The sequence below is a fragment of the Perca flavescens genome, chromosome 17, assembly GCF_004354835.1.
Source record: "Perca flavescens isolate YP-PL-M2 chromosome 17, PFLA_1.0, whole genome shotgun sequence".
Taxonomy (NCBI): domain Eukaryota; kingdom Metazoa; phylum Chordata; class Actinopteri; order Perciformes; family Percidae; genus Perca; species Perca flavescens.
Genome location: NC_041347.1, coordinates 11837341 through 11849844, shown reverse-complemented (window position 1 = coordinate 11849844; position 12504 = coordinate 11837341). Strand labels below are relative to the sequence as shown.

Sequence of the window (12504 nt, the reverse complement as noted above, 5' to 3'; positions counted from 1 at the left end):
TAACAAAGTGACCCATCAAACACCAGGACGCCACATAAAGTCGCACACTGTGACTTTCCCGCTTCCATCTACTGCCAGTCTATCAGACACCTCTTACCACCCCCTTTTTTCTCCTTCCCCTGCCTCTATGAACCCTGTCAGGTTCTCACCAATAAAGCATTACCAATCCCTGATGTTCTGCTAAATTTCACACCCAGGCTGACATTATCCATGAGCATGCGAGAAAGCCTTGTCCCAGTGGATGCAATCTTCATCTCTCTTGTTGCTCTCTGTTAAAGCATCCCCTTATCTGCACCCTTTCACGCGTCAGCATCCAAGGCCTACACCCTCTCTCCATGTGAGCTTGCACAGTAGTTGACAGCTACTGCAGTGTGCTCTTTAGATAGAGATGCTACTTTTCATTACTTCTGTTAGGGAGACAGACTGCTGATGTGAGTGTAATTTCCACACATATAGTATCTAATGCAACCAAAGGACCAACTAGAGCCAATGATGACAAGCACTTCGCTAAAGCTACAGACAATTGTTGACCACAGATCCTTAACGACAGCCCTATGGCATGCAACAGCTGACTTTTTGCTTGGTGTGTCCTAATCAATATCCAGAGGTGGAAAAAGTACTAAAATATTGTACTCAAGTACCAATACTTTGATGAAATATTACTCAAGTACAAGTGGAATTACCTATCTGAAAAATTACTCAAGTAAAAGTAATAAGTAGTTAATTTAAAATGTACTTTTAGTTACATTAACCCTTGAGTTGTTAATTTTATGTCAGGCGGCACATTCTCAAACGTCTCTTTTTTTATTTTTTTCTCTGGGCATATTAGCGCAGCAGAGTCCACCAAACACTCTTTAATAAACTCCCCTTCAGAAAATGGCTTACTGTTTTTGGTGATTTTTGTGGGATATCACAAAGCTGGTCTTGACTGCTGTATCCCTGGATGCCTTGTTGCTTTTGCAGCTTAACTAGCAAAGCTTCAGATGTCCGTGCCCGCTCTGCATCAGTCAAGTTGTTGTATTTCTCTGTGTGTTTAGTAATGTAGTGGCGATTCAAATTATAATCCTTTAACACAGAGATGTGTTCTGCGCAAACTAAGCACACGGCTTTACCTTTGACTTCAGTAAATAAATACTAAGAAGTCCATGTTTGGTTAAAAACTCTGCATCGACCTTTCTTTCTTTCCCATGAGCTGACATTTTTTAAATTTTCATTCTCATTCACGTCCATGCTAACGTCTCCCGCTCAGTTCGCGGCTCGCCGACACATCCATGGGTCCAACACATTGCAGTTCTTCTTCTACTTCTTTTTAATTGCGACTTGCAGGTCTGGTGTAGTTGTTCTGGCCGTGATATTTTTTGTTGTTGTTGTTTTTCTTTCTTTCAGTTTTCATAGTTAGTTTTTTTTAACTCTGTAATGGATGGGCTTTGTAATGTAGGAAAATACAATACTTCACTGAAAACGTAACCAAGTACATTTTAAAATACTGATTTTAAAAACTACTTGAAAAATACAAAATACACAACAAAACTACTCGATACAGTAACGTGTAAGTGTATTTTGTTACTTTCCACTTCTGTCAATATCCTCTCGACAAATGTATAGTTTAACGTCACCATGAAGGTCTGACCAGTGTTCATGCAGTTTATATAAGATGTTTTTGTGATTGTTTTATTATTATATTGTTCAAGTTTGCTACATATGCGGCATATGTAGTTGTCTATCCATTTCAGCAGTTGTCTTTAATTACAAAGTTCCTATTAGTGTTCATTCTCTCGGTTTTCAAATGAGCCCTAATAACAGTAATGTCACAGCCAGCAATGAACTGCAGGACCGGGAGTAGACCGTCTAATGATGAAGGGGGGGATTGGGTGGTTGAAGGTATTCTGATAAAGGCCCATGCTATAAGCACGGGTGGATCACCTCCTGGGGGGCAGGGGGTGTAATGACTTCCCCAGCTGGCCCCCTGGGACGACTGTGCTCGTGCTCTGCACCTCTCCTGGCTGCTTTAAGCCACTACCGTGTTTGTTTAGGGAAGATTAGCAACGTAAAACCCTTACAACATCCTGAACACGCAGCAAAGGGAGATGCTATGGAGAGGACAGCGGGAAAGAGGAATAGAGATTGATGGGTGGAGAAACGGTTGAGGAGAGGGTATTTTGTATTCAGCAATAGAATGGTGTGGGGCAAGAATTCAAAATGTAGTTCTGAGCTATTCAAAACAAGTGGGTTCTGCTAGTTTGCTGTAACAGTACTGTAGTGGTGTCAGAAGGACACCTTTGTTTGGACACGTGCCAGTCACTGGCCAGTCCGCGTGTAGCAGAAAGAATCTTGTTAAGCTATTTTTAAGGACCAAATCCCTCACTTATTCTCTATAATAGATATTTATAGACCCTAAACTGCTTGGTGAATGCACCTTTCTGGCTGAAACTGTCCTCTGGGTAGGGTAAAACTGTAAAGTGCATTTTTATGCACTAATCTGGACAGGTCTCTTGGTGCACTGTGGGTACAAAGCAGTAGTGCGTCTAGTACATTTACAGGAATACTTACTGCCTGTGGGGAAAAACAATCTTCCTTAAGATATTAGTTGCACTCCCACAAGCTGTAGACTATTACCTTGAGTTGTGTTTTTATTAGGGCTGTCAAATTAATGTGATAATATTGATATAACGAAAACTTCCTTTTAATTATTTTGACGTGCGATTAACCCATGCATGTTCTTTGATTCAGGACTCGGCCGCTCCGTAGTTTGGGAAATCAGGAAGCGATGCAGCAGTAACAAAGCTCCTTGAGCAAAAGTGGATAAAGAAAAGGGTCTTTTTGATTGGAAAGTTCAGTTTCAAAGCCCTTCTAGATGGTTCTCTGGACAAGACTAAAGTTATTTACATGTGCTGTCAATGAAGAAGATTGTGGTGTCCGATGACTTTCCCGCGAAGAAACTTCAGTGAAGATAATTACCTCTTCTGAAGAGTCCATTATGTTTTTTAATCCTCTGTGTCCTCCTTGGCTACTAGCAACTGTGTGGAGGAGGGGTGGGGTCACGTGCGCGATCACGTAAAGGCTGATTTATGCTTCTACGTCGAATCGACTGCGTACCCCCGCAGACCCCTCTGCGTCGCCGCGAACCCCCCTCCTAGCCCTCCGCTGTAGCTCGACGTGAACCTCCAAAAATGTGTAACTTTGCGTTGAGGCGACGCAGACCGCAAGGACTGTGATTGGTCAACTCGTCCTGTGTGTTGATAGTCAGTGTTTGAAGCAGGCTGCTGTGGGGAGTAGCAACATGCTAGTTCACTGATATAAGCTTTGCAAATAAACTCAGACATATTTAGGTAACATGACGGGGTTATCCGTTTGTAAAGTGTCTATATGTCAGTAACATTTTGAAATTAGCACTTCGCCAGCAAGCAGTACTTTGTGGGCAGTTGTGCTAAAGTTTGCTTGCTAACATATCATAACCTGGCTGGCAGACACCTCGCAAATAACCTCAGACTTATCACCCCCTAGCGTTATGGCGGTTGCACCGTGATGCAAAACAACCCCGACGCAGAACTCCAAAAGGGTCATGATGCCGTAAGAGCGACAGCGTAGCTACGGCGTGGAGTTGACGCAGAAGCATACAACAGCCTTGAGGCTTGTATCATGTGGACGAGCCGACAGTTTGGTTGTCATTACTTTGAATTCCTCATGGGGGCGACAGCAACTACGCACTATAGCTTTAATCGATTGACAGCCCTAGTTTTTATACCGTTTCCCTTCAAGTAGCCATGTTTTGCATTTTAACTGATTGATTAATTGATACAAAGATGGTAACTGAAGAGAGTTGTGAGACAGCTAGGCTTTTTGTGGTGCACCAGGTGTGTCGCAGGTGTGTTTGTTTAGCTGTGGCAGGAAACAGATGTGCAGTGATATCAGCGGCTGCACAGGTCTGGGAGACTATCAGCATGGGCTGCCGTCCCACTTCCTGTGGGCTTAAATCATGCCAGCCCAAGATAAAAAAGAGCAGAACACGGTGTGTTTTTGAGAACAATCTGTAGCTCCCTGATCATGAACCTTAAACCATTAAAGAAAGATGGTAAGAGGGTGGATGACAAGGTAAATAATTGGGAGTCTGTTGGGAATTCTAGGAATGATTTGAAGAGGAAAACAACTAACCGTTGAGTACCAAATACAACCTTGGCACATTGTGTGCCTCATGCTCATGATAACAGTCGGGAAGTTTAAGGAGTTACTGTTGTCCTCCTGGATAGGTTTAAAACTTTGACCACTTGTAAGTAGTCAGTTTCAATTCAGACCGCTCCAATCTTATCTTTTTATTCTCTTTACAGCCCCTGTCCAGAGCAAGGAATGGGTGATGAATTTAACCTCATGGATCATTCAGACCTGTATATCTTAGACTTCAGTAAGTATCTTTGTCATTATCCATGTCTCTTGTTAGCTTAAGAAGGTGTCTAATCTTGCAGATGCACATGTTCAGTAATAAATCCTCATCTACAACCCCATGTTTTCATTGTAAATAAAGTATTTTCAACCTCCTTAAGAAGGTTAAACAAGTCAGAGGTTCTCAATCTTTTTGCAGCCAAGGACCCCTTACAAGATAGAGAATATACTGAGGACTTCTCATGTTCTGTATGTCCCTTGGAATAATTTGACATAGCCTATTTATTACTCTTCTTAGTTATGTGAAAAAACAACACAAGAGAAATGTATTAGAAATGTATTAAACACATTTGCAGATTCTAGGAGTTATGGATTTGTTGGATTATTACGTAATCTATGAACTATTATAGATTTAAAAATGTAAATGTTATTGATTGAACTATGAAGCCTTTTGTAAAAAAAAAAAAAAAAAAAAAAAAGAAATTGCATCTGAAAAATGTTCATAGATTCCCTGGCAGAGTGCCACCGACCCTCCTTTGAGAATCACTGTAATAGGCTATATGGTGGATTCCTTAATACAGTTTATATACCAGTACCTTCCTTACACACCTGCTTTATTTCTCACCTGGCCTAGTATGCCTGGCCTTGGCCCCGTTTTGTGTTATCACATGGGGCACTTCCGTCTCATGGACTACCAAATATAGCCATTTCCTGCCTGCACTGGGGTAGCCTTAAATGCTGTCAGGTCACAGTTTGTGTAGGTGGGTTTGCACAGGGACCGTATGGGACTGGCAGTACCCAGTGCATCCCCTGTGGCATACGCCTCCACGTGCCAGTCGCGTGTGCCTTCACACTGTTTATCACTGAACATATGGTGGAGCAGTACGGTGATAATAATTGAGAGGAAGTTTGTACTAAGGTGATTTGACACTGGCAACATAATGTTCTGCATGTCCTCATGAACACTGTTTGTTTCATTTATTTTTGGGGTATGGTAGAATCAGAACACGGTGGTTTTCACACCATGCGGAGGAAATCTAACACCTTTCATCTACAGATTCTTAGATCTGACCTGCCTAGATCTATTTTGAATTCCCACAGCTGAAATGGATATTGTGAGTATGATTAGTGTCTCTGATCAGTCTATGACTCATTACGCCGTCTCTTCTTTTCAGGCCCTAATTTGAAGACGTTATGCAAAATAGCTGTTATTCAGTACAGTCTGGAGCAGTCAGGACTCCCACATGATATCAGGTCAGACAAGCATCCTCTTCTCAAACATTAGCGCTATTTGGTCATAGAATTGACATATTGTTGTTCACGCTGTTTGTATTATGCTCGTCATTGTTGCCACCACTCTGTCTCCCGCAGTAATAAGGCTGTTTTTTCAAAGAGGCAAATTATCCTCATTATCCTTTTATTTAACCAGTTTTACTCAGGCTTTTGTCTGACTTCAATTTAAGTCCCTTCATGTACAATTTGTATGTCATTATATTGTCCTGCTAATAGCATGAAGGTTTGTGTATATCAGACAATCATGGTGAAACTTTGAATGTTAAAGGCAAAACTTTTTGTCTAGCACAGACCAGCTGACAAAAACCAACACCAGCCAAGCGAGGATCACTGAGGCTACATTCACACTACTTTGGTTTTATTTTAAACCAGCGGTTTAAAACGAAAAACCATCTTCATCCTTACAAAATTTTTTTTATATATACATATAAAGGCAAAATGCATACCAAAAATAGGGGTTTCAGCAATTACTGTCTGCCACCCTCCTTTTGTTTTTCCAGTAATATAGAACATACTATTTTTCTCTTAGGGAATAACATTCACACAATCATTCCATTTCAAGCATAGAACCACTTTTTACATTTAATAAATAGACTGATTAGAAAAGTGCGTCTGAAATAGAGGAGTTGCACCTATGTTATATTTATTTATTTTTTCCTTTTACACGTGGACCCCATGGAACTTGATACTAATTACTCCTCTTAGCCTCTCATTTCTTTTGCACTGTCACTGCCACCTTGCACACTCCCCACTTTGCAGTTGTGTTTCTAACCCTTAAGAGGGTTTTCGGTGGGGTCACAAGACTATATGGATTACTCCCTTTGCCCCTCACTGGCATCTCCAGCTCCAATGCCAATCTCCCCTCTTAAACACATACGTGCACAACAAAAAACGAACAAAGCAATTGAGAGGGAGTGAGTGTGAAACCAGAGCCAGTGATAACAATCTGGAGCTCAACCTCTGACCTGTCAGCAGGTCAGCACAAGACCCTGTTGTCAGCCCTGCTCCTGGTTCTCGTGTTACAGCGGGGCATTCCCTCATCCTTGTCCACATCGTACCCCTTCACACGGACAAGGGGGGGGGCTTGATTGACTGTAATTGTAGTAGATTTTGAGCGCCTTGAATATTTCAAATCTTTAAGTCTAGTTGAAGTTATTAAAAGCGCAAGGTAAAGACATAAGCTATGCCTAAAATCTTAAAGGCAGCAGTACGTTCCAAACAAAATCAAAATTGGCATGTATGCCCACAGTGCCGCATTTGATTAATTAATCCCAATGACATTTTATTTTGTATGGAGTATAGCATGTAGTAGAGCAAATAGTCTTAGTGAAGATTAAGGGTGCTTTCACACTTAACCTGAAATCTCCCGATTTGAATAAGTATACCCTATATTTATGGAACACATTTGCACTTTAGCACTAGAGCAATCATTTTTCCTGATCCATCAGAAAGTGAAAAGGACTGAAACCAGAAGTGTGATGCGTTTGTCTCCTACCCCGTCTACTTTAGTAGTTCCCAAATAATACGTGAGTGAAATGTAGAAACCACACAGTATTACAAGTGTTAAGGTACAAAATGTCTGTTTGTTGGCCCGTTTCTATTTGTTGGTCACTATTTATGCAGTACAAGGTCCAGTTACAGTCTGGGCTAGTAATTGTGTATCCTAAGATTCTTGCCTCTGATTCTTCCTGTCGTTGACTCCAGGTGGGAACTGGCAGCCATGACCACCAACAGCAACATCAGCAGGCCCATCTTCTCATCCCATGGCTGACACGGCAGAATGTGAAGCAGAACTAGGACCGAGGACACTGAGCTTTTATCTTTCTAATCAGCTGAGCTCCAACAGACAGTTTTTGCAAAAGTTTGGATCTGTATGGGATATATTTTCCACATTCTTCAAGTGAAAACTCCTTACTGACCAAAATCTTCTCTCGTATGACTTCCTTGGACACCATGAGCCCTCTCATGTATAAGGATATTTTAAACCTTGAGACACTGGTTACATGTGACAGTAAAAGTTGACACCTGTTCACATTTTTGTCTTCTTTCTAGCCTCTCTAGAAATCCAATCAGCCTATGATAATCATAGACTTCTAATCTTAAACACAGGAAGAGACAAGAACTTCAGCCAAAGGTCTTGGGAGCCAACCTTGTTGTGGATGTCGTCCTGATGTCCCACTCGACAGAGCTCCCCTAAGAGACTAATGTGAGCATTCTGTTCCAGATAAAAAGAGACCGAGATGGTCACGAGTTTGTATATCTTGCAGGTCTAACTTTGTCATAAAACCATGTCAAACTACCATGTCCATTTGCGGGAAATGAAGATATGTACACCGTATACGGATTGGACGTGACTAACTTATTACTTTGGCGTTAAATGCAAGGAGAAAGCTTATAGGGTATATAGTGGTATGGTTGTGAAAGGTTCCATTTGAGTGACTTTCGATGCTTACCTTGTTCCCTACTTCACCATAACGTGGCGAGCACCTTTCTGCTCTCAAGTGTCTCAAAGGTGATTTGCAGTGCGACTGAAGCGAGCCGTCTGTCCGCCTTGTAAAATAATGAAGTCCATCTACCTCCCTCAATAGCATGTATCATTGGGTCTTTAATAAGACTAGATAAGACTTAGGACACACACACACACACACACACACACACACACACACACACACACACACACACACACACACACACACACACACACACACACACACACACACACACACACACACAGAAGTTTGTATTCAAGCTTGAGTCCTAGTGTCACTGGAAGAGTGTGACTCACCTGCCAGCGGCCCCACCACCCAACCCTTTAACCCTGTAGTTTGTTTTTCAGTGCCAAATGTAGAATGGAATCATGATGCAAATATATACTGTGTATGTGTGTAAGCACGTGGTCCCGTCTACACAGAGTCCCAGCCCACCTGTTTCAGTTTGCCTGTTGTGGGGGAGATGATCACTAATATGCATAATGTAGTTGTTACACTTATAGACAATCCTACAGCGATCAGAGACTCTTCTCATGACCACGGTACGGTGAAAAATAACAGAAAAGTGTGCATGTGTGTTTGACTACAAAGCAAAGCTAAACCTGATCAGATTATTAAGGCATAAGGGCTTACACACTCGCCACACAGCTGGGAAATGACTTGGAATGGCTCAAATTGGGGATGTTTATTCAGGTTGCGTGTTTTTATTCTGATTGCAAATTTTAGAACAAAACTTTTAAAACACAGGAGTGGTGGTGGTGGCCTTTTTTTTATTTTATTTTTTTTTTTATTTAAAGCATCTCTTGTAATCTCCATCCACTTTAGTCACAGGATAAGGTTGGTGATATTCTATATTTTTGACCTAGTCAACAAATCCCATAAAGACCAAAACCTACGATGTGTTAGTCCGTCTCTCAACCCATCCCTACCCTGTCTGTGGCTCTCATTTGTTCCTACTCAATAGTACCAACCTGAGGTTAATTAATTTCCTTAAACCGCTGGTCACTGTAGTTTTTAACAGTTGTTACTCAAACAGAGGTGAAAAAGCATTTTTAGGAACTTTTTTCAGTCGAGAATTTGGTGCCCTCGAAGGACTTGGGCAGCAGGACGATGTGTTTACTTTGAGTCGATCTTAAACTAAAGTGGCCTTGGTCATTGTATCCCAGTACAGTGCTGTGGCTCATTTACAGAATGAGTTAATAATAGTTTTTGGATGACAGTAAAAGTCTATGGAGTAAGATATACCAGGCTTTGGATACACAGACAATACTTGTTGGATTAATTCATTGTTGGGTTTGGTCTTTTTATGGAATCGTTAACAGAAAGAAAAATACAAAATATCACTCATCCTTTGAATCTTCCATACAAGAATAATAAGTAATACGGCATGACGTTAAAATGTTTGACTTGGTGAGGATGAATATACAGGCAAAAAAGTTGTATTTATACTGCCTATTTATTTTGATGTGAATAGGAACTGTTACCACACACTTGTGACCTGTATCAATGCTTTTCAGTCCTGGTCTTTGGGACCATGTGTTTTCTGTCCGGCCAGATAGTTCAATTGAATCTGTATCAGTCAGTTTCTGATTAGCTGGTTAGAATTAAACCCTTCAGGGCTCTAAGTCCCAAACATCAGGATTGGATAACACTGTCCTACAAAGTAAATGTTTACAAATCTGTGTATTTCATGTGAAGCAGTGTAAACAATCTTAAACACCAGATAACTGCACTAAAGCCAATCGTGGCATGTCAGGCCTTACAGGGAAGAGACATGTTGATGCTGCTCTTTGCCTACGCAGAGTTCCAGATGTTTGCCTGCCCAAACCAAGTCTGAATTTTATTATAGACCGGTGGTGCCAATGTGATTCATATGGACATATCACACACTTGCTATTCCTCAGTACCCCAGTTACTTGGACTATACAACAGCTAATGCAGTGAAACCACAGGGAAGCTAATCACAAAAGAAACTACTGGTGAACAAATCAAACTGTTATGTGACACCAAATGGCCGTTGGCAAAACTGCTGTTATTATTTTTTCTAATGTGTGGTTAGGGCTAGTCATTTTTATTTCAGGAAGATTATGGGTGATGCCATTTTCAGTCAAGAAGTTTTCAGGAACATGACATGAAATAAATATTAAGTAAATGACAATGTAGACACTATTGTCAAAAATAAAATACCTGCACAACAAATTTCCTCAGTGATGGTCACTCACTTACCCTAAATATATTACATTTTTAGTGGCAGTAATGTAAAAACTACAGTTTTTGAGGCTTCCCTGTTATTTCTCATCGAATTTTGTGAGGAGGCGTCACCAAATAGTTGCTCAACCTTGGCAGGGTGACTCTGGCTTTATCAAAAAAAACCTGTCAAAAGGGCATCATTAAATGATAACGCTCCTAAAGTTATTCAGTGTGAGCGGTAATTATTTGCCAAGCAGAAGTACGTGACCCAACTGATTTCATGCCAAGAAGTGTATTCTAACTTTAAGACGTTACACTATATGGTTGGATAATTCATAAACAACAAAGAATGCTTGGGGAAAATAGAACAAAGCGTGGACTGTATTTGGATTCAATTTACACCTGTGCAGGCCCCCCTATGCTTAGTGTTTTTATTTTGTATTTAACACATTTTTCAGAGGGTTGGTCAGGACTTCCTGTGCAATATACTTTATTACTGTATCAATAATAAATCTGAGAACATTACATTTGTCATTTTAAATGTGTTATACATTCATTTTCTTAACATACTTATTCTGTTATCAGAGCTTGTTGAGTAGGGTTGGCTACCGATGCCGAACCGGTACTTTTTAAAACAATTCCGATTCCTAAACCGATTCTTGAAAAATGACATCAAAGAAAGGCTCTTTTTTAGATGTGTGATGATGTATGAAAATATGGCATTTTAAAAGTAGCTTACATTTACGGTAGATAGCTAACGGTAGACTACAGAGAGAGTGTGATAGTTTTCCGTCCGTTTCGGAGCAACAGAGGGAAAATATTTCAGTCGACACATTACGTTGTACCGAACTTTTTGTTCTAATCCGGTCCGATTCCTATCGGTTGTGTAGGAACCGGTTCCATAGTGGAACCAGGTTTCGATACCCAACCCTATTGTTGAGCGTAATAATGATTTCTAAAGCTTTACGGATTTGGTCAAGACTGAACTGACCATGTCGGTCAGTGTTGCTGTCATTTGCACTCTGAGGCTTCACAGTCAAGGTTGGAAAGGTAAAACCATTTATTTGCCTGTGCAAATAGACTCTCAACGTACACCATGGGGTGTCAAACTGCTAGCCAGTGGCCAGAAACCATTAAAATGGTCTCCTACATGTTTAGGATCTGTTAAATAAGGCCCACAAATTATTTCTTCCAATTTAGATTTTTCTCCAGTCTTTTATTTCAGAGTAAAGCTGCAAAATCAGATAGCTAAAATGACCCACTAAAATCATGAATGATAATCATGACAAACTATGTTTCTCCTCAGAGACGGACCTCAGTGAATTTCATTGTTTGAAAAACAAGCCAGATGCATTCTGAGTTCCCCCTGTTTTTTCTTTATCTATAGAGTGTGGCCTCCTATTGGAGCTACTGTATGTGACACTTAATAGTTACCAGGTCTTTGAACCGTGCAGTTCCCCAGTTTCTGCTTCCTGCTCCGATCCAGAGAGCTGAACTTGCCCCAGCCGGCCTGTCTGATAGCCCTCATCGTCTACTTCAGTGGGTACTCTGAAGCCGTGGTGCCACCAAACCCCCCCGACTGCCTGTCAGACTACCTAATGGCACGCGTGTGGCTGGTTTGGGGGGGGTCCCATCATTAGAAAGTGTCTCACCCTGATCCCCAGCTCCAATCTATCCCTCTGCTACCAGTAGCGGCCTGGCAGTTTGTCCCTGTCTTTCACCAGCCCCGTGCTATAAAGCCAGTGTTATCTGCAGTGTTAAGTGCAGGCCACAGACGTAGGGTCAGCTTAAAGTGAGGCAGCAGAGACACCCTGTCCCGCCACACACAGGAAGCAGTGCTGCGCTGGGTCCCTCTGTCTGGCGCTGGAGCCTTGCCTCGGCCAGTCAACGCAGGCGCTAATGCAAGGAGACACTCAGGCGAATGACTCCCTAATTTCCCCTCAGGACTCAGACGATCCCACTGGCCCTTGAGAATCAGACTGAGGATTTGTTCCGAGTGATTTGTTTTGTCTTGTCCCCCCTATCCCAGTGCAATTCCCTCACTGAAGTTCTAGTTCACTAAATTGGGGATTTGAGAAAAGAGGCATTAAAGTAGCACGAGCCCTTAGAGGATAGACAATATAGAACTTAAACTTTTGCAAAAATGGTGGGAAAG

The 12504-nt window shown here is 41.5% G+C and overlaps 1 protein-coding gene across 1 annotated transcript in view; it reads left to right on the top strand.

The window, feature by feature from the left end:
- Positions 1-10874, top strand: part of klhdc3 (kelch domain containing 3) — a 29919-nt gene extending 19045 nt beyond the window's left edge. The window contains exons 9-11 of the mRNA XM_028604031.1: positions 4326-4399; positions 5553-5631; positions 7375-10874. Of these exons, the coding sequence (XP_028459832.1) occupies positions 4326-4399; positions 5553-5631; positions 7375-7441 (220 nt within the window). The 3' untranslated portion in view covers positions 7442-10874. The remainder of the gene's footprint in view (positions 1-4325; positions 4400-5552; positions 5632-7374) is intronic.
- The last annotated feature ends 1630 nt before the right edge of the window (positions 10875-12504 follow it).